Raw genomic sequence first — 20,210 nt, forward strand, 5'->3', positions numbered from 1 at the left:
CCCTGGGACCATGACCTGAGCCGAAGGCAGATGCTTAACGACTGAGCCACCCAGGCACCCCCGAAATATATTTTTAAAAGATTTTATTTTTAAGTAATCTCTGCACCCAACGTGGGGCTCGAACTTCCAACCCTGAGATCGAGAGGCGCGTCGTGCTCTGCTGACTGAGCCAGGCGCCCCGAAATATTTTTTTAAGATAAAATTCATGACTTCATAGTGATACTACTTCTAATTCAGTTTCAGGACTGCGTAATTGGTATTCAACCTCACCAGTCCTACATTTGCATCTCCTTTCTCCTGTGCTGAAAATCTCAGTTCCCAACAACAACAGATACTTTTTGCTTTATCTCACAACACAAACAGGACCGGCTCAGAATAACAATGCGGACACCATCACGAAGGATAGGATTACTGAAAACAAATTTGAAATGTTTTTTGCCCTTTTCTGTCCTCAGGGTAAATCCACAAAGGATTATATAATCAATTGATTGTGTTCTAAAGTCTCTTGAAATGTGTGGCGGTTCGACCAACTGGGTACAAGCCGGGTTTGCTTCATGTTGCTTTTTGATTTGTAGGCATTGCTTACAGTAGAAAACTATGGAAACTCTAAAGTCAAATCTATACAATAAGGAAATTCAGAGATGTATAGCTTCCACCCTCTTTCGATTGCAGCCAGTTCTATTTTCCCCAGATGTAAGCATTCATTCTTTCAAAGGTGTTTCATTTTTAAAATAAAGCAGATATGTGTCTACGCTTAACTCCCCATCCCCATCTTAAATAGCAGGAAACCGTGCGTACTTTTCTTCACCTTGTCTTTTCATTTAATGATCTACGCTGAAGAACATTCTAAAGCCATTCAGAGAGCAGGTCCCCAGTCCCTTGCACGGATGCACTGGTTCATTTACCCAGAACCCGGCTGACAGAGACTCAGATGTCTTCGGTCCTTTACTATGAACAACTAGTAGGCCAATTTGCCAAAAGAGAACAAGGCTAAAAGAGTACCATGCCCAAGTTCACACAGGTGGTAAGCATATGAAGCTCAGATTTGGCTGGAGTAGTAGAAAAACTCAAAATTAACAGTGGCCTGCCTCGACATCACTTCCTAGTGTCCCACATAAAAGCCAGGCAGGGCGGGGCTGGGCGGGGGGCTCTGTCACGCCAGGGCATCGGGGACCCAGGCCCCGCCCCCCCCCACTGGGAGCGCGTTTCTCGGTCAAGGGCGGCTGCTCTGGCTCTGGGGGTCGCAACCACAGTTCAGCCATGGGAGGGAGGACAGGACACCTTCAGAGACACCTTCAGAAGTGGAAGGAACCGCACGCTGCCCTCCACCCAGGGTGAGCAGGGACTGACTCACCCTCCCTGTGATCTCACTGCAGCCACGGGGGTCTCCGGGTCACACTGCGTCTTACATGGCATCTTCACGGTCTACACCCAGCGAGGTGTGCTCGACACCCACGTCCCCGCGATTCCCACAGGGGAGCTTCTACACCTGTCCCACCTCCTCTTTACCCGTGGTCAGTGCTTTGGCCCTTCTTCATCCATGTTTCCACACGTGCAATACATGCTCTTTATGCTCTATAACGCTCCTCCAGCTGCAGGAACCACGGCCTCCGATGTTTCCTGAACCAAGCTCATTACGCCCCCGTCCAGCCCGTAAACCTGGGGCTCCCACCTGTCTTCTTGGCTTAATTAATAGAAATGCCCTTCATCCGGGATGGAACCTCAGCTGGCCTCGGGCCCTCCGTTTGCCTCCAGCCCAAATACAAATACAACGAGCTCAACGCCCTGGTGTTCTTCTTCGCTTTATTTTGGGCCCAGGGGAGCCGAGTTTGAGCTCACCAGTTCTTTTTGCTTAAATTACTCCTGAGGGTCTGTGTGACAGGTCTTGCTATCTGCTTTTTCCTTTTTGCCACTCTCACTGTCGTTTTTCCTAAAAAACAAAAATTCAACAAATGATAAAACAGTCATTTTAAAACCGGAGTGGGGGATGGGCGGAAAAGGTGGCTGGGGATGGAGAACAGGAACCTGTTATTTCTGAAATGTGTGGATTGTTTTTCCTTTCTTTTCTGGTCAAAACAACATCTATTTATTATCTTTTAAAAAAATTATTTATTTGAGAGAGAGCAAAAGTGGAGTGGGGAGGAGGGACAGAGGCAGAGGGAGAAGGAGGCTCCCTGCTGAGCAAGGAGCCGAAGCGGGACTCAGTCCCGGGACTCTGAGATCATGACCTGAGCCGAAGGCAGACGCTTAATCGACTGAGCCACCCAGACGCCTCTACTTTTTTTTTTTTAAACAAAATAACTTTTGGGGGGGCCAGTTTTTTTTTTTTAATTATGTTCAGTTAGCCCACAGCGTGGATTATTTTCTTAACAATGAAAGTGGATTTCTTTTGGGGCGCCTGGGTGGCTCAGTCGGTTAAGTGTCTGCCTTCGGCTCAGGTCATGATCCCAGGGTCCTGGGATCGAGCCCCGCATCGGGCTCCCTGCTCGGTGGGGAGCCTGCTTCTCCCTCTCCCACTCCCCCTGCTTGCGTTCCCTCTCTGGCTGGGTCTCTGTCAAATAAATAAGTAAAATCTTAAAAAAAAAGAAAGAAAGAAAGAAAGAAAGTGGATTTCTTTCTAATTGGAAGAATTAATAGATCAAAACCACTTGTTGGCTGCCTTTTGTCTTCAGGACATATCCCAAATGTCATATGGTACTCCAAGTCTTCCCCAACAAGGGGCTCTGTCATTCCACACGCCAGATTATCCGGGGGTCCTGCATGTCCCCCTTCCCAGCTCCTGCGGAGGCTTGCCGACCCCACCCTTTGCACGCTTCAAGACCCCACCTGAGTACATCATTTCCATGGCCTCCTCCCTGCCCCCATCTGCTCTGCCTTCGTGTCCTCCACGTTCGATGCAGGCCTAGAAAGCACTCGGGGCATTCTGAGCACCAATGGATTTGATACAAGGAATCACATGCTTATAAAATCTTTGGGAGGGACCACTGGGTTCCAGAACAATCTGCCAGGGTTGTCATCCAGGCGTCAGAAAGCAGCCGCCACAGCCCCGACTGCTTCTGAAGACCCGATGTTGGAAGGCTGGTCTAGTCGCTCCAACGGGCCAACATGTCTTGATGAGCTCTCGTCGGCAGCTCCTAGAGCAAGAAGTTGCCTCTCCCTCACTCTGCCTTCCAAACGGAGCTAGTAGCTCTCAGCTTCCCAGGCTCCGCAGTGAAGGAAGGACGTGAAAGGACGTGGGAGAGAAACTGAGTGCTAACCGAGGGAACCCAGCATGGATACTGCTGGAAAAGGAAGATGGATACTGCTGGAAAAGGAAGAGCAGGAGAGTGGCAAGGTGGTCAAAACTACAGGCCTGGACCGTAAAAGGTAACAAAAAAACATGAGGTCTGGAGGGAGAATGGATGCGACCCCTCGGTTTCTGGAAGGATCGCTCCTTAAAGATGTAGGGTTGGCCATGATGGAGTTACCGTAGTCCGTCATGGCCAAAGACAACGTTAAGGGCGTACTTGGGCATCAAGAAAAAACTGGGAAGAGAAGGATCTGAGAGACATCAAGATGTATGCCCACATACTGAGCTTTTAGGATAGGACTCCAAACTGTGTTCTGAGTATCCTCGGTCCGCTTTGGTTTCCAGAGACTATAAATTCCTCTGAAGTCCTCTGTGGGGAACTGACCATCACCACTGCCTAAAAAGCATCTGTGACAACAGTAATGTTGTAGGAAAACATAGGACACAAGATACTTCGGTTTTCTCCTTTCCTCAACAGGTTTATTGCCTTTTAAGAAAATTTTTGTAAAATATAAATACAAAGGCAGAGAATTTACTTACAAAGTTAAAACACAGATTTCAAACATAAACACACAATTCAGAAAATTTTAGTTTTATGTACATTTTCAAGCAACCTCAACATATTATGTTAGTTTTCAATATTTTACAGGGTACAGAAAAAAATAGCTCAAAGTCTTCTTTAAATAAGAGCATAAAATGTTTAAACATATAAACAATCCGGTTTGATGCGTGAAAACTAATTTCACAGCTTTTAAATTAGGATATAAAAGTTTCATACAATTAGTTGTTGTGTGTGGATATGGTTTGAATTTATATTACACGCTACTGGATTACATCCAATAGCATTTACCTGGCCTGAGCAGGTACTCTGTAAACAAAACATAAAGTTACAACAATTACCAAGTGCCTTCACCCAATTCACGTCCCCAAACCAACCACGTGGTTCTGGCCACACTTGAAACAGTTTTGTGTGACACTGAGTCCAAGTGTGCAGCTCCTTTTGCTCATTTTTTTTTTTTTCCTTAAAAAAGAAGTGGAAAGAAACTAATGTTCCAAGTAAAAACGAACAGATCCCAAGGCAGGTGTGCATTTGGAAAGTAAAGAAACATTGGAACAACTTCGTAAAGACGGGCTGAGAAGTTTGAAAAGGAAAAAAAAAAAACCAGAAGAAAAACAAAAACAGAAACAAAAAACCAACATGTTGCTAAGTCCTTCTGACTGGAGTCATTTCTCTTATATAAAGAAGAGATATTTCCATATGTAATAGTGTCCTTTCTTTACAGAAATAGTTGTATTATGACACATATGCACAAAGATTAACACTATGACACACTGTCCATGGCCGGCGAGCTCACCAGTAGTCATCCGATGCCATGTCGCTGGGGTGCAACCATTCCACGGACGAGCCCAGCAGAGTCTGCAGCTCGCTGGTGAACTCCACCAGATCTAAGAGCTCCTTGCTTTCGGGGTTGAAGGCCTCCAGGTCTTTGGAGCAGGAGAACAAGAGACTTGCCGACACTTGCCGGTACAACTCCGCCTCAGCGATGGTGACAATTTCCACGTTTGGGAAGTTGCAGCGGAAGATGCGGGAGGACATTTTCAGCTTCTTGAGCACATCCGAGAGCAGTAGCCAGTTTCGAGGCCTGCGAACGAGACGGGAGAGTGGCTCGAGTTTCTGGGCCAACCTGAAGGCGCTCGGGGCTAGGAACCCCCACGCCGACGGGCCGGCCGGGACGGGGCACGGACACGACACGGTCACTTCTGCTGGGACACCGCCGCCCCGCCCCCGGTTCTCGCCATCCCTCGAAGATCTACTTTCGGAGGCGAGAACGCGGGACGCGACCGGATTTGTTAAGCGACCACCGACAGAGGAGCGGCCGACCTCGGCGAGAGCAGGGACGGCACCTCGGAAGGGGGCTCACCTCGGGGTGCCACGGTGCCGCCCGAGGCTGACAGGCGAACACCTGCTCACTGGGCTCTGGCCACAGCTCGGGTCACCACTGTCCGAGGCGCTCGCCTCGCTACTGTCGCTGTGGGAAGCCTTCTGCGTCCCAGCCCCGGAGCCGCTCGCCGAGGCCCCTTGGGTCGCTCCTGTCCCCTCCCCCGACCCTCCCGAACGGAGCATCATCAACGCGGAAGGCCGGCTGGCTTGGCTTGCCTTCCCTTCCCCGCGCCTCCGCCCCCATCCCTCAGCGCTTTGGGGAGTGACGCCTTTGAGGGGGAAGGTGTTACATTCCTTCCGTACACCCTGCCACACTTTATGATTTCTATTACGCATAAAATGTCCCTGTAGCAGCAGACGTGTTTACAACTTCGGAGCCTGAGGAGGATGTTACTCATTAAGCACCTGTGTCAACCCACAGCCGAAGAGTCGTGCACACGCCCCCGAGGGATTGGTCATCTGCGGCCCAATGGCCCAGCCACGGGGGCAACACTGGGTCTAACCAAATCTGATGACACTCAAGATCCCAGGTACCATATAATGTTCTTTTCGGTCTTACACGAGAAAGGGGTCTATCACCAGAGGCCAAGAGACCTAAAGTGCCTTGGAAGGTCCCTACGGTGGCCTGTCGTGGGGGGCTCCTAAAGAAGACCCCTTCCGAAAGAGTTCAGTGGCCTAAGGATCCAAGCTGCCCCAACTCTTCTGTGAAATTCCAGCCACTGAATTCAATGTCCTTTGGGCTTGGCGGGGGCGGTCCCTGATAAGGGCAGTTAGATCATGCTGTACTACCCCCCTCCACACCTTATCTAGAAAGGATCTACTGCAGCATGGGGTTCGTGGGATTCATTCACCCACCCACCCTCATCTGCTGAAAGGGGCTTCTAACTCCTGCCCGCCACCCCCCCCCGCAGCAGCCCAGCTCGTTCTCAAGCACGTGATGGCCATGCTCACCCCTGAGCGACAGACACTTGGATGTTATAACATGGTAAGAGGGGGCTCTCCGAAAACTCAAATTCAAACACATCGCTGTAGGCCTCATCGTCGTCATCCTGGTCCTCTGGTCCCGGGGGGTTCGCTAAAACATCATATCCACTTTCATCATCTGGTTCTAATGGAGGGCAAACAAGAGAGAAAGAAATCAGCAAGCTGCCGTGAGAGGTCAACTATCGTCAAGAGAGGACTCTTTAAAAATTCTTGCCCAACTCAGCCCTGCTTACGGCACCCACTGCCCGCCACCCCTCACCCACACCAGAGAGAAATGTTCTGTAACTCATTCACTTGCCACTGAACAAAAAAGGACAACTGCTCACCACACACAGAGCTGCCATAGAACTCCCAAGAGCCATTGGAGTCTTCGTCACTTCGACCCTGTAGGTCGTTTAAATAATCTGGAGAGAGAAAAACAAGATAAAGCCCGCTGGGGGGGATGAAACGCTGACCGCCGTAGGGGCATGTCCCTGTGAGGGCGGGCATGTCACTTCCTGTCTACCCCACAGCTGGGCGCGCTTCCAGTTCCCTGTTCTCAGCCACATGGGACCGGACCTACATACCCGTCCACCTGCCTTCCAGACAGACGGACCACCCTTACTGCCCCTGGCCCACCAAAAAGGCTAGACTGGCAAGCTAAGAATTTTCTCAGCCCTCACAAGACAGCACGTATCTCTGCTCTGAATTATGTATCCGTTCTTTGATAGACTAACTTTCCCCAGCAAGCGTCACTGGGGGCGAAGAAGGGTGGGCCCCGTGAGGGAGGGGTAGTCCCCGCACAGAAGTGTGTGAAGAAACCATCTGAATGGCTGGCCTAAGACTGTTTCTTGAACTTTGTCGTACCTGTTAAAAACTTTTCCATAAGTTCGCTGTGGGTCATTTTCATGATGGTTCTACCTGAGTACGTAGCCAAAGTGGGGTCAGCACCATAGGAGAGGAGCAAGCGGACAATTTCCAGGTGATCGTTCTCAACGGCATCATGAAGAGGTCTAGGAGAGACCCGTCGCAGGATTAAGCCTGTGCCAGCCTCTGACGTCGGGGGAAACCGGATGTGCGCGCGCCAAGCCTCCCAGGCACACCCCTCCCCAACGAGGTGTGCCACTGCCGATCCGGATAGGGAAACGGAGGCACGGCGAGGGGCCTGAGGTCAAGCCACGACTCACTCTACTGTTAGGTCTACACGTAACCCTTTCCAAGGTAGGTGCAAGGGACTATTTCAAGCCCAATTCTCAAATGCAAATCGATTTTAATCCAGGCCCCAAGGAGGAACTCAAGCTAAAAAGAAACCGTTTTCAATGAACTTAAGTAGTGACACAGACTGGGGGAAAAAAGAATTTATGGCGGGGGGGGCCATAAACGGTGGCGGGAGAGAACCACACCATTGTGGAAGCCAAAAGATCAAGCAATTGTTCTACCGTTAAAAATAAATAAAATCCTACTCCTTTTTAAAAAAGAAACTAGGTACAAAAAAAGCAGAGCCTCTCCAGAAAGCCGCACGTCAGCAAGCTTAGAGATGAACAATCACGCCTCTGGCCCAGGAGCAGAGTCCCTGGGGTGAGGTCTCAGGAGGGTACAGAGTTCTCCGGCCCGTGTCCACTGGGGTCAGAAGACTGCCCGCAGTCCCATCCTGAGGGAATGCTATTTGGAAACCATGAGACACCAAATACCTTGCGGTCTGGCTAATTGTATGCCTGTCAGGAAAGCCCTATGCCCCGCCTCCCGGCTGCATCCCACACACAACCAGGAAAGACGCCTGGGCTGACTCTGACCTGGGCCTCTGACCCGAGGTCAAGGACAGGGTAAGGGACAGGCCCAGGGATGTGGGTGGACACGGCAGCTCCTACGGAGCCAGTGGCCGTTGGCCCTCTGTCTGTATTCCTGAGACTATCAATTCACATGTATTTTAAATACGCCCATTTCCTAGATGCTGACCAAGGGTGCAGGGGTTAAAAAGCAACACTCTCAGTTATTCACACAGGCTCCGACATCTTCAGGGCCTTCTGTCCGGGGGAGCCTTAGTAATTTTTAAAGTTCCATCTACGTTTGCCAGAAAGGTCTGTTCGATTCCATTCTAGAAGACTCCACCATCAATGTGCTTAGGTTATCACTCTCCACTTTTCCTTCTGGGGTTTTCCGCGTGCCCCGAGAACCACCGTCACTGACCTGGTTCCGTCCTGGGCACTGCAGTTGACGTCTGCGCCGTATTCGAGCAGGTGCCGCACGATGTTGAGCCAGCCCCTCGCACAAGCCTCATGCAGGGCGCAGTAACCCGCGTTATCTCGATGGTTCACGTCACAAATCTTGTTCTCCAGGCAGTACAAGACCACCTCCTGTGGGGGGGGCATGCCATCAGACCACTGCACCAGGAGCCCTGCAAGGGCGACCTCGCCATAGCCTGGCAGTGCCTGCTCTCAGAGGGCATGCACCCCCGGGGCCCAGAGCCCACGAGCAGCGTGGGCCGGCGGTGGGGGGGGGGGCTGGGGGGGAGGCTGGCGTGCTGGTGAAGTGGCAAGAGCACGTGTGATGGAGTCAACGGGTCCATTCAGTAGGTGGTAGTGGAGAGAAACACAAGTCCAGATAAAAGCGTGGATGACCGATGCACAGAGATTAAATCAGCCGAGAACATTCCTTCACGTAGAGAGGGGAGGGATGGTGGGTTAGGTTAGCCGGGTCCTCCCACGCTCCTGCTTACAGGGTAAGTAGCGTACAAGACAGGCACTCTCTTTGCACCACATCGAACATCGAGAAAGGACACCAAGTGCTTCAGATAACCTCACCCTCTGTTTGACCTCGCGCCACCCCCCTGGGAACAGAATCAATATATAATATTTTCATAGTTACTTAAGTTAATGACAGGGATCCGAAAAACCACACGCTGCAACCTACACATCTCGAGAACTAAATAAAACAAGTTCACCGTTCCCCCCACCGTCTCAGAAGGTATTCTGTGTCAACGGTTTGCATTAGAGTCACTGTTATTAATCTGACTTCTTTGGCGTGTTAAAATATTAATATGAACCGCTCCCGGTAAGCAGAGCAGTAATTTATTCAATGTTTTATTACCTTGATTAAGAAAGTTTTCAAACACACGGAACAGCATTTGCCACCAAAAAACACATGACACTGTTTTCCCACCAGTCATGCCCAGCAGAGAGCTGTCAGGTTCCCAGAGCTGGGGGTAGGCGGGGCTGGCCTACACGCGGTCTACTTGCAGAGGGGGAGGTGGACGGGGTCAGAGCAGGCCTCCCTGTGACAACTTTGAAATAACTCATCTGTTAAACCCCAAACAGGGGTCATTCCAGCCACCCGCAGATGTAAGGTGGGCTCTGCAAACCTCCTGGGCCCTTCCTGGGCCCCATCAATCAAAAGTGACCAGTTAGTTGGGAGCTGACTAGAATGTTCCATATGCTCACCCTGTGAACCTAATGTTGCATGCTGGTAAGCCCGGCCACTGGTGTTCTGTTGCCTCAGGTCACCGCGGCAGCTCCCCTCCAAAGCAGGAGGCGGAAGAAGGAAGGCATGCCCACACCACAGATGCGTTTCTTCGTTCGGAGCCCAACCTGCCAGAAAGCCCACAATCCTCCGGGCTCCCAGGCCACCTGCCCCGAGCCCTGGTATCCAGGATACCACATGAAGCTGCTGCTCTTTTCGCAGGCCCTCACTAGCCAGACTCGAGTGGACGGCTGCAAGCTAATGAGTTGTGTGCCCCAGCCAGGGAGAGGCCTCGTCACGTGGCTCTGGGAGCAGGTCTGAGCGCCACCGACTGCCGGGCGCAGATCAATTTCCCCGGGCCCCGGCGGCCTGCCTGGGGTCCCAAATAAACCCAGGGTTTATTTGCTCTGACAATTACGGCCTTCACCCGGAAGCCTGCGTCGCTACCGGGCTGCTTTGAGGGTACCTCGAAAGGAAAGGACAGCCAAGCTGGTGGGTGAGTTGACTCTCCTTTCCTGGAGGGTGGCAAGAAAGGCAGCAGGCCCCGGCCGCCCACGGGGCCGCCCTAACTGCCCTGTGCTGTTCATAGCACTTCTCGGTTTCCCCAGATGAGGATGTCGCCTGTTACCCCACAGTAACCTGCGGCACAGCAGGAAGGGAAGGTGGTACTGTTCTCATTCCACACTTGGGGACACTGAGGTCCAGAGAGGTTGAGCCCCAAGTTCAATGAACATTGAGTCCTAGACCTACAGCTCAAGTCTTCCGGCAGCCGGTCTGCGGGGAAGATTCAGAAGGCCCAAGGGGGCCCCTGTGAGAGGGACCAATCCAGCTGCAATGAGCATCCTGCGAGGCCCAGTCTGTTAGGGTCAAGCGGGCTGGCCAAGTACACCCTCCTCGCTGAGGGCCGGGGGGAAGGGGGTAGCGCCCTCTAGACCGGCCACTGCTGTCAGCCACAGAGACACTGGCGAAGGGGCTGGGCACATCTATCTACCCACCACAGTTCGTGGCTTCTTCTCCACACTAGAAGTGGGAGTGTTTGAAGGGCAGCCCACCCATTTCCAAACAAAATTAAACTGTTTTCATTGGACAATTCTCTGTTAAGCGGCTATAAGCCGAATGCCATTAACCGCAAAATGTAACCATAAAGGCCATAAACCCGACATTGTTAATTAATTAAATGCCTCATTAACTTTTTTAAAAACATGATTTATTCAATTCATAGAAAATTTAACCATCACCACTAAACGCACAAGCATGTGGTTGCACACTGGCGTTTTAGCCTAAGAAACAGAAGCCTTTTTATCGGGAGGGAAAGCTTCGAGTGTCTCCAGCCACGCAGGTGGTCTATTTAACACAGAGGGTGTTTCTGAACCTTAAGGACCAGATAACCACAACACAAAGCTCGGACAGCCTTTTTATGACACACAGTATCTCTAGCTAAGCAGAAAATCACAGTGGTAAAGACTAACTTCTGGAAGACCCTCCCAAATCAGTTCTTTCGTAAAACATGCCTTTCCGGGGTTAAACAAATTGCCCTTCAACTTTCAAAGATTTAGACTTCAAATCTTTAGACTGCGAATCTAACTGACCATCATCCCAACAATTTAAAATTCTGCCCAACGAAATTCTAGAAAGTCGGGAGTTAAAAGTCACTAGTTAAATGTTCGCCGTCAAACCTGGCAATTATGCAACTTACATACTGAACTTCAGGCGTGAAGGGAACCCGCCCCCCGCCCCCCCAGCTGTCCTGACATAAACATGTCCAAGGCTTCAGGTGCCATCAAAGGCCTGGTACGTAGCTTAAAAATTCACGGATCGAGTAAGTGGTCCTTGGTACAGGCCTCAGACCCACCGGTTCCACAAATCCACAAAAACCAAAATGGAAACTTCCTTAAAGGACCAACAAGCGTCTCCTGAGGTCTCCGGTGCCAAATGGATCAACTGTTGGAAATGCCAAGATCAGAGGCGAAGCAGGGAGCCCCGCCCTCCTGCTCTCCCGCCTCTCCTCCAGTGTTTGCCAGGAGCCCAGGCCCCTCTTCTCAACCACGACCAATCACGAGCGAAGGAGCGATCGCTGGGCACGCAGGGTCTAGCTCAGCAGCGGGTACGGTATCCGCCCCGTCATCCTAGGTGCTGCAGCTCTCAGCTCACGGGAGGCCAACTGGCTGCCATGTGGATTTCACCCCCCCTAACTAAAAATCATTCCAGAGAGTTCTCTCCAGGCAATCCAGAGATCTCCAGAAGAGGCACGTTGGTACAAGCAATAGCACATTTAACCGACCACCGAAACTACCCCCAAACTAAGAAATCGCTACTGCTCCGAACTTCCTATCCAGTCATGCCCGGGGAGGGAGATAATGGCGGGCGGGAGGGGGGGGGCGGCACCTGGGGGTCAAGGCGGTCACACCAGGAAGGGCTCCCCCACACAGCTGGCCAGGGTGTGGGGGCCGGGACCCCGGGCCAATCCCGCGAGCCCTCAGGCCAGCACAGGCCCTGCCCCAGCAGCCCTCGTCCACACCTCCACACTCAGCCTGCTGAGCCCCCTTTCATTTCCACCATTCAACTCCCAGAGGGCTGATGCCAGCATAAAAAATGCCTCTGCCCCGTGGGCTATTACCTCACAATTTCATCTGACAAGTGTGGTGGGGGAGCGGCGCAGGGCAGAGGGGGTAATCCATCTCTCAGAGGGCAACTCCAGCGAGAGCCGGTCTGGGAGAGGAGCAGGGTGGGGGAGGAGGCGGTGACTGTTAGGCACAGCCGGAGGCCCTCCTCTCCTCTCCTCCGCAGCCCTCAGGCTCCCCCCCTCCATGGCCCAGCCCTCTCAGAAAAAAAGACTCTTCGGGTCTGCCCCCCAAGCCCAAGCCCTACCCAGACATCTCCCGCCCGCTCCCAACAGGGGCACCGCTTTGCCCGAGAAACAGCACAAGCAACCCAAAATAGAGCTAATAACTTCTCTCCCCCTTGCTAATCAGAATCCAAAAGGGCTCATTAAAATTCCCCCAGTCGCCAAGCCCTGGGTTATGTCAGATTTTATATCAGAGATAAGTGAGCGAGACTGGAGGATGCCGAAGCAGCCTACCTGCCTGAACACGAAGTGAACATCAGAGAGGCCTTTCTTTTCACATGGCGACTGAACAAGCCAGCCAAGAGCCGGGAGCGGGGAGCGCGAGTGGGGCGAACACAAACATCCTGCTGGAACACCCAGCCCAGCCCCGGATAAGGAGGGGGGCTGCGCTCTGAGTCCCTGCCCGGACCCCCGCCGGATGGGGCGCCTCCACCTCCCCCAGCCCCGAGGAGCCAGGCCCCCGCAAAGCCCCTCACCTCATAGCCGAGCCTGGCGGCCCGCTGCAGAAGGGTCTCGCCTGCGTTCTTATTGACGATGAGTCTCCGGGCTTCTGGAGGCATCGGGCGCGACTGGGTGGTCTCTGGAGGGGAGCTTGAGCGTGGCAGCTGTGAGGACTGGGAAGCCGGCAGCAATTGTTGCAAACGGTCGAAGGGCTTCTGGTCCTGCTTGGCTGGTGACAGATCGTAGTCGGAGCTGGGCTCGGGCCGCTTCCGGAACCTCCGGACGGTCACCTATCACAAAACCGGGCGGCGCGCACGGTTAAGCCCGGCTTCCCACACCGGCTTCTCTGGCCCTCCTCCCCGAGTGACAGCCCTGAGCGGAGGAAGGAACTTTTCCCTTTGCTTTTGTTTTGGGGGAGAAGAGGGGGTGGTGCGGAGGGGCCCTGGGCGAGGGGGGAAAGGGGTTTCATTCTTACTAGTTTGAAACTTCATCGCCTGGGGATTGCGGGGGGGGGGGCCCGAGAGTGACATCTGGGGGAGGCACGTGGGTAAAGGGAAGCTCTGTCCCCAGAAGCGAAGAGGCTGCAGGCAGACGGGGTGTGGTGTCCCACAGGCCCAGCGGGGAGCAGGGGGGCAAAAGGTACCTTGCCGTCCGTGTTCTCCACATAGTAGTCTCCCGTCAGCGACAAGCCCTGCCTGGGCTCCTGAGGGATCAGATGCTTGGTTTTGCACAGTCTCTTCCCGGATGGTTTCTCGCTGCTGTCGGTGTATTTCTGCAGCAGGGAGGCCGCCTGGCAATCCTCTTCTTCGTCTGTGCACGGCACATCTGTCTTCTGGCTTTCTTTAATTTTCTGCTGTTTGGCAGGCGGCCTCGAGGCTGGCGTGCAGCTTGGCTGAGTCTGCTTTTTGCCGCTTGCATTGGTGGATGAAAGGCTCTTCATGGGCGGAGAGCCGGAGAACACAGGCAAGCCTAAATCCGGAGGGGGTGGCGGGCGGGAAGGAGGGAGGGCGAGAAGAAGCGGGCGTTACACAGTTGTAGCCGGTGCGGAAAGAAAAGCCCATTGTTAGCACTGATCACTGGAGCGGCTTCAGTTTTTAAAGATATACCAATTATGTTTCCAAAGCATTAATATTTTAATTATCCCACATTCAAACCGGCAAATAGGTTAACCCACAAAACGCCAAACGGCCCCAAGTTTCCTCAAAGGACCAGGACAGGAGGGCAGGAGTCAGCCCTTCCACATCTCCCACCTCCATCCACGGGGTGGGTGGGTGGGTGGAGGTGGGGAGTGGGTGCTCAGGACCCGAGGGAGCGGACACAGGCTCAGGCTGGACCAGGGCGCTGGCCAGCCCCGCGGGGTCGCCCAGACATCCCCTTCCTGCCCAGCCCCGGGCCCCAGGGTGAGCCGGAGCCAGGAAGACAAGCTCCCTGCTGAGCCCCTCACTGTACATTCCCCAGGGCAGGGCAGAGGCTGGAAGGACCTCAAAGGAAAGCACCCCCTGCCTGCCACATCCTGGTCCGTCCATTTCTCTGGTGCTCGGCTCCTCCCGGGGCCCTTCCCCACGGAAGGTGGGTGACCCGCCCTCCAGGAGTGGGGTGGCCTCTGCATACCTTGGTCATTGTCATTGGATTTGAGGGACTCCTCCGACCAGCTTCGGTTGCCTTTGGCCTCAGCCCTTTTTCTGCCAGGTTTCTCTTCGGGGCTGTTAGTGCCCTGGGCGGTGACCTCAGGCTGAACCGCCTGGGTCACTTCCTTCCTGCCCTGGCGGCCAGCTTTGCTCTCTGCGGCCGACACCTGCTGTTCCCAGCGTTCTCTAAGATGCAGCAAGTGCCGTTGCTTTTTAGGATGGAGCCCTGTTAATTCAATGCACACCTTCAGGTTGGTCAGCTCACTATAATGTGGGTCTTCTAAGTGGTTAGAGGAACTGTTTGTCATTTCCCTCTCAGGCCAGTCATCTAATGGAGAAATAACTACAAATTAATCAAAAAGCCCCCTGGGGGGGGGAGAACAAATTGTCTTACGCATCGCTAATAGGGGTGGGGGAGGGGAGGGGGAGTGAGTGGTCCCTGCCTCTGCTTGAGCCGGTCACCAAGTCTCTCGGGAGGGGACTTATTCATCTTTGGCCATCTTTGGGCTCGAGCTCCTGCATCTGGCTTTGGGGACAGGGGAGGCGTGAGCGGCTTCCCCGGGGCTCCAGGGCAGGAACGGGGGACCTCCCCTGCTCCGCACGAGGGACTCCCCCTGGGCGTCCCCGCGGCTAGGGTGGGCAGCACAGCTCGGGTCTGGCCACCTCCGGCCGCATGCGCTGGCCACCGAAGCCGGCCGAGCTCACCTTTGGAGACCCGTCTCCGCTTGGCCTTCAGGAGAGGGTCCTCCGGCAGCTCTTCCACAGTGGTCTCAGTGTGGTTGCTGTCACCTGAGACTTTGCGCTTTCTGTCCAGCCGGAGCGGGGAGCTGTGTGGCATGTCCACGGCCGCCTGGTCAGCGGGTGGCTCGCTCATGGGTTGCCTGTCCATGAAGTATTTCTCCACAGGAAGATCTTTGTCCTCTGGAGCCTCAAAAGGGTCGTGTTTGTTGCCAGCACTGTATTCGCCTGGGGGGCGGGCGGGCGGGGGGGGAGACAGTAGTACAAGGAATGAAGGCCCAAAGGTCACTGTGAGAAGGCAGGACCTCTGTGCCCACGGTAATCTGCCACCAACAGACCCTTCTCTGGAAGACCGGGGGCCTCACACGTTGGAAGCACAAGGCCCGCCGAGACAGAAGGTCCCAGAGGAAGGGCAGCTGAAGAACATCAGCAAGTAAAGCAGAAAGTGGAGACGCCTACGAAGCTCAACTTTCTCCTTCTACCTTTTTGTAGTTGGGGCACGAGGAGAAATCGGAACATGAGGCATCGCCACCAGTTCGATGACGCTTAGGTCCCTTCCGGGGCCCTTTCCCACAGGGGGCAGGTGACCCTGCGGCAAGAGCCAACCAAGCCAGGGCTGACCAAGAAATCGCTCGGGAAACATTTGCTGAGGGCGTTATTTTGAAATAAAAGGAAGGCCATGTAATAAAGAGAATAGCTCCTACATGTCATCTGCGGAAGGGACCGCATCCATGTCCCCTTGGGTCAACCGGGAGATAGTGAAGAAAGAGGGCTGGGGCGGGGTGTGTTGGCAGGCAGAGAAGCTGGGGGACCAAGGGCGACGGGAAGAGCACGGAAAAGCCAAAGGAGAGGCTTCCTGGCGTGCACACAAGGGTCGAGGGCAATTTCGAACTCAACCTGATTACCACGCATCCCCCTGTGTCTCACATCCGGGGAGGGGGAAAAAAAGCACACGTTAGCCCCCCAACACCTCGGTGACACCGTGCACACGCATGGGGACGCCAGTTACCCCACCTGGCACTCCTTTCATGCCTTCCTTCACGCACAAGCATCCGAGGACATTCCACAACACCAGGCTCCGCCCCCTACGGTGTCAGGTGTGTCTCGTTGTGCTAGGTGGGCCCTTGCAGAGCTGCCCGCTCCAGGGCTCCCTAAGCCACGTGGGCTCCTCCCGCTCTATCTAGCATCGATTTGGGACCTTTCCTTAATCGCCTCAGCTCGACATCACGCGCTGCTGTTGTTCTAGCCCAAGAAATGGCCCATCGATGGTTCGGGTCACCTTCCTTCTAATACACAAGTTAACGCCACAGGCATCCCTGTGACGGTAAAGAGCGGGAGCCGGGTATCTGGGTAACTCTGAGCAGAACTGTGCGAGTCCATCTCGAGACGGAGTCAGAAACACACTCTTCATATGCCGACCCTATTCCTCCTCCGTTTCCCCACCACCACCACCACCCTCCTGGCCAGTTCAAGTATCACTCCCGCTCCTGACCGGCATAGCTGGTTCCCTGACCGGCTTTTTCTTGGGGGGGGGCATCACCCCCATTTAGTGGTGGTCAGTTGGGTGTGTGTCTGGGGGCGGGGGTGGGATTTCTCCCTGGCCTTGGCTAGCCTGTGCTCTCAAGGGTGGAAGGACCCAACCATGTGGGTCTTCTGTCACGGCTGCGTCCCGACACAAAGCTCAGGGGCAGCCAGGATGCCCGCCGGCCCGCGGTGGGCCAGGGCAGGCACAGGGGGCAAGCCGTGACTGCTCTGTGACCCTCTTAACTGCGCTGGCAGTAACAGCGCTCCTTTACAGCTCGGCCCCCTTCAGCTGTAAAGCGGGACGATTACTGCAAGCTGCCTCCCGGGGGTGGGCTTCGTAAACACAAGCCGAGCCCAGCGAAGGGAAAGGCTGGGGAAATCACTTCAACGGACAGACGGACGCCAAGGCTGTCAGACTAGCTTGAATGTTAGCCCCACTGCATCCAATTTTAAGATGTGAGCCCTCCTAGTTAACACCATTTGGCGTCTCTGGTCGGCCTTCCCAGAAACCCCCGTGGGAGGCACTGGGGGTCCGTGTACAAATATTAAGAACCACCGTGTGCAATTTTAAAGTTAATGCAGTGTATGCGCCGTCCCCTCCCCCTCAGGTAGGAAAGAGGATCCAAAGCAGGTGATTTGAAAGCAGGGGTAACCGGGAGGTGATGGATGCCTTCTAGGGTCACAATCAGGCAGCAGCTTAGCCGGCGTGGGGCTCTGGCTATCTCTGCCCACACCTGAGATGCGCCCTGATCCATTTACGCCTTTCTCCACCCCGATATTCCACTTCCACATTTTACACTTTAACTGCGCCTGGGTGGCTCAGTTGTTAAGCGTCTGCCATCGGCTCAGGTCATGATCCCAGGGTCCTGGGATCGAGCCCCGCATCGGGCTCCCTGCTCCGCTGGAAGCCTGCTTCTCCCTCTCCCACTCCCCCTGCTTGTGTTCCCTCTCTCGCTGTGTCTCTCTCTGTCAAATAAATAAATAAAATCTTAAAAAATTAAAAATTAAATTAAGAGGCACGTCTTGCTCCGGGAGAAGGCTTTCCGTGCGTCTTCACCCTGGCTGCAAACGTCAGACCGTGCGGTTCATTTCGAGCCCGCCTGCCTGGCCTTTCGCTGCGTCCCCTCGCTGCACCACAGCACCCCAACAGAAAGACAAGAGCCCTTCCCTTCGGTCTCCTCATCCAGTAAAAGCTGCCCGAGGGCAGAGGGTATCCCCTCCTCACCCACCAAGATAGGGAGCAGAGACCCACACAGGTGCCCGCCGGTCCCGCTCAGCAGGGGAGGGCGCTCCTGGGCCTGACCTTCCAGACGGAGCCCTCCTGCCACCTGCCGCGTCCCCAGGGACCCCACGATGTGATGTCTGTGGCTCAGTACCAGGAACCCTTCCGCCGCTAAAGTCACGGGTCAGTGAAATCACCTGCCCACACAACATAGTTGAGCTGCTTTCTTCCCTGTTTTGCAAGAGGATCTTTCCCCACGCTAGGTGCCTCCCCATCCTTTCCACAACTCCCGAGCGTCTCAGGGCAAAGATCCCAATTTGACTCAGTGAAGGCCCGCCCCGGTCAGAATCCTCAAGAGCACCCACCGTGACTGCCTAAGAGACACATGGCCACCGGCTAAGCGACTCTGTTGTCACACACCTGATCCAGGGCTCAGCGATGAAGCTGTTCTAGCCACAGCTCCCGGGGTTACCCTTAAAAGCAGAGGAGGCAGAGAGCTAGACACACAAGGGTCCTAACCACCAGATCTACCATGGCTGCTACTTTCAGCCCTTCTACGAAGTGGGAAGGCATGTGCTCTCGGTCACTTGATGTAAGCAGATGTGAATGTGCCTGTGTTGTTCGGGGCTTAACACTTGCTCCCTGCAGCGTGGTCCCATGACTCACAATGCCTCCATCCCACGGTCATGGTCGTGCCATAGTGCCACCTCACAGAAACATCACCACAGCAATGTTTATGCCTCAGCAGGGCAGCAAAGCACCCTCCCCGCTGCAGGGGGCCAGCCCCCCTCCGGCCTCCCCCTCCCCCCGTGAGCCCTAAACAAGGCGGGAGGGTTCCCCATGATGGAAATTCCCTCCTCTGCACGTAACTATAGCGCCTTTAGCAAAGGCTAACCTTGTGGAAACTCATGCCCTCTACAAAAGGGGCACAGGGGAACCTCTGGTTCCAAACTCAACGTGGTTTACAAACATGCAGCTGCTTGGCCAGAGAGAAGTTTCCTGAAGTCCTTTGACTGAGGCTTCTTCCAGGTCCTGCCCAGGCACTGCCACGGAGTAGGTCCTGGGTCTGCCCCAGCCAAGTGGCTGCCAAGGGAGACCATCACTCCTGGTTCATGGGGGAAGGGACGGATGTCTCCTTGTCCCTCCCCACCTTCAAAATGCCACTGATGGTTCCTCTTTGGATAAACTTCCAAGTCCAAGAAGCCTCCTAAGGCATTCGTTGGACTTCTAAAATAAAAACTGAATCCGGCCACCCCGACTACCATAAAGAGCAGATGAAAACCCTGACTATTGTGCTTTCGACTTCATTCGCTCTTCTCAGGCCAGCCCCTCCCAACAAGGAGCACCCATGTCTGGGCAGCCCGAGGCCATGCAGGAAGCACCCGCCATCTTAGGAAGCTCCTGGAGTCTGCAGGAGGGGAGGGCTGCCCTGGAAGAGGGAAGGCATCTGGAAGGCATCCTGTATCCTCTTCACAGCCCCTGCCTACCCCTACCCCCACCCCAGCTCCCATGTGCTCACAGCTTGGCTCTCGGCCACATGGACCCCTGTGAGGAGAGAACCAATGTGGAGCAGGGCCCGAGCCCACGTGGGCTCAAGACTCCACGAGGGCCAAAAGGACAAGACCCATTAATTTGCAGCCGAGTGGATCCAGCACCTGCTGTCCCCTAGATGAGGAGGTGACAGCAAGGACAACTGTTCCTCTAGGTTACCCCTCTTGACCAACCACAAACCACAAGCCCCCAGAAGACTGCGGGTGGTGACCCACCTCCTTCATTGCCCCCATCTTCAAAAGTGAGCCCCCACCCCCACTTTCCCCAATCCTTCTCCTGCCCTTGGTGATGACCTATGCCTTGCTGGGCCGTGTCCTGGGTCCTCCAGGAAAAGAGCCCATTGGTCTGAGCCTGAAGGGACTCAGGGGAGGGGAGAAAGGAGGCCTTTCTGAGTCATCTGGGCTCTGCTCTCCATTGACCAGACTGAGTGAGATGGACGAAGAGCAGCTACCTTGGGTCTGGCCATGTTACTGGAAACCCAAAGGGCAAGAAGACTCAAGGCTGGCTAACTTCATGCTCCCTTCCCTCCAGCCTACCTTACCCATTCCCTCTCCTCAGAGAGGCACCTACCCGTTAACTTGGCTTTGCCCACGTCGACCAGGTCTCTCTCA

At 54.3% G+C, this 20,210-nt stretch overlaps 1 protein-coding gene across 7 annotated transcripts in view; it reads right to left on the reverse strand.

Moving 5' to 3' along the window:
- Nucleotides 1-1,538: 1,538 nt before the first annotated feature.
- BCOR (BCL6 corepressor) overlaps nucleotides 1,539-20,210 on the reverse strand; it is a 46,454-nt gene continuing 27,782 nt past the window's right edge. For 2 of the 7 annotated variants that reach the window (XM_035003075.1, XM_035003066.1), the window contains 10 exons: nucleotides 15,270-15,530; nucleotides 14,548-14,892; nucleotides 13,580-13,905; nucleotides 12,972-13,226; nucleotides 8,382-8,548; nucleotides 7,062-7,207; nucleotides 6,542-6,619; nucleotides 6,183-6,339; nucleotides 4,645-4,932; nucleotides 1,539-1,930 (listed from right to left, as the gene is read on the reverse strand). In XM_035003075.1, coding sequence (XP_034858966.1) covers nucleotides 1,858-1,930; nucleotides 4,645-4,932; nucleotides 6,183-6,339; nucleotides 6,542-6,619; nucleotides 7,062-7,207; nucleotides 8,382-8,548; nucleotides 12,972-13,226; nucleotides 13,580-13,905; nucleotides 14,548-14,892; nucleotides 15,270-15,530 — 2,096 coding nt within the window. In that variant the 3' untranslated portion in view covers nucleotides 1,539-1,857. Of the gene's footprint in view, nucleotides 1,931-3,752; nucleotides 4,933-6,182; nucleotides 6,340-6,541; nucleotides 6,620-7,061; nucleotides 7,208-8,381; nucleotides 8,549-12,971; nucleotides 13,227-13,579; nucleotides 13,906-14,547; nucleotides 14,893-15,269; nucleotides 15,531-20,210 lie in introns of those variants that run through there. The other 5 variants (XM_035003084.1, XM_035003103.1, XM_035003116.1 and 2 more) reach the window with 3 other exon arrangements.

Source organism: Mirounga leonina, unplaced genomic scaffold (genome assembly GCF_011800145.1).
Source record: "Mirounga leonina isolate KUSES-001 unplaced genomic scaffold, KU_Mleo_1.0 Mir_101609, whole genome shotgun sequence".
NCBI classification, from domain to species: Eukaryota; Metazoa; Chordata; class Mammalia; order Carnivora; family Phocidae; genus Mirounga; species Mirounga leonina.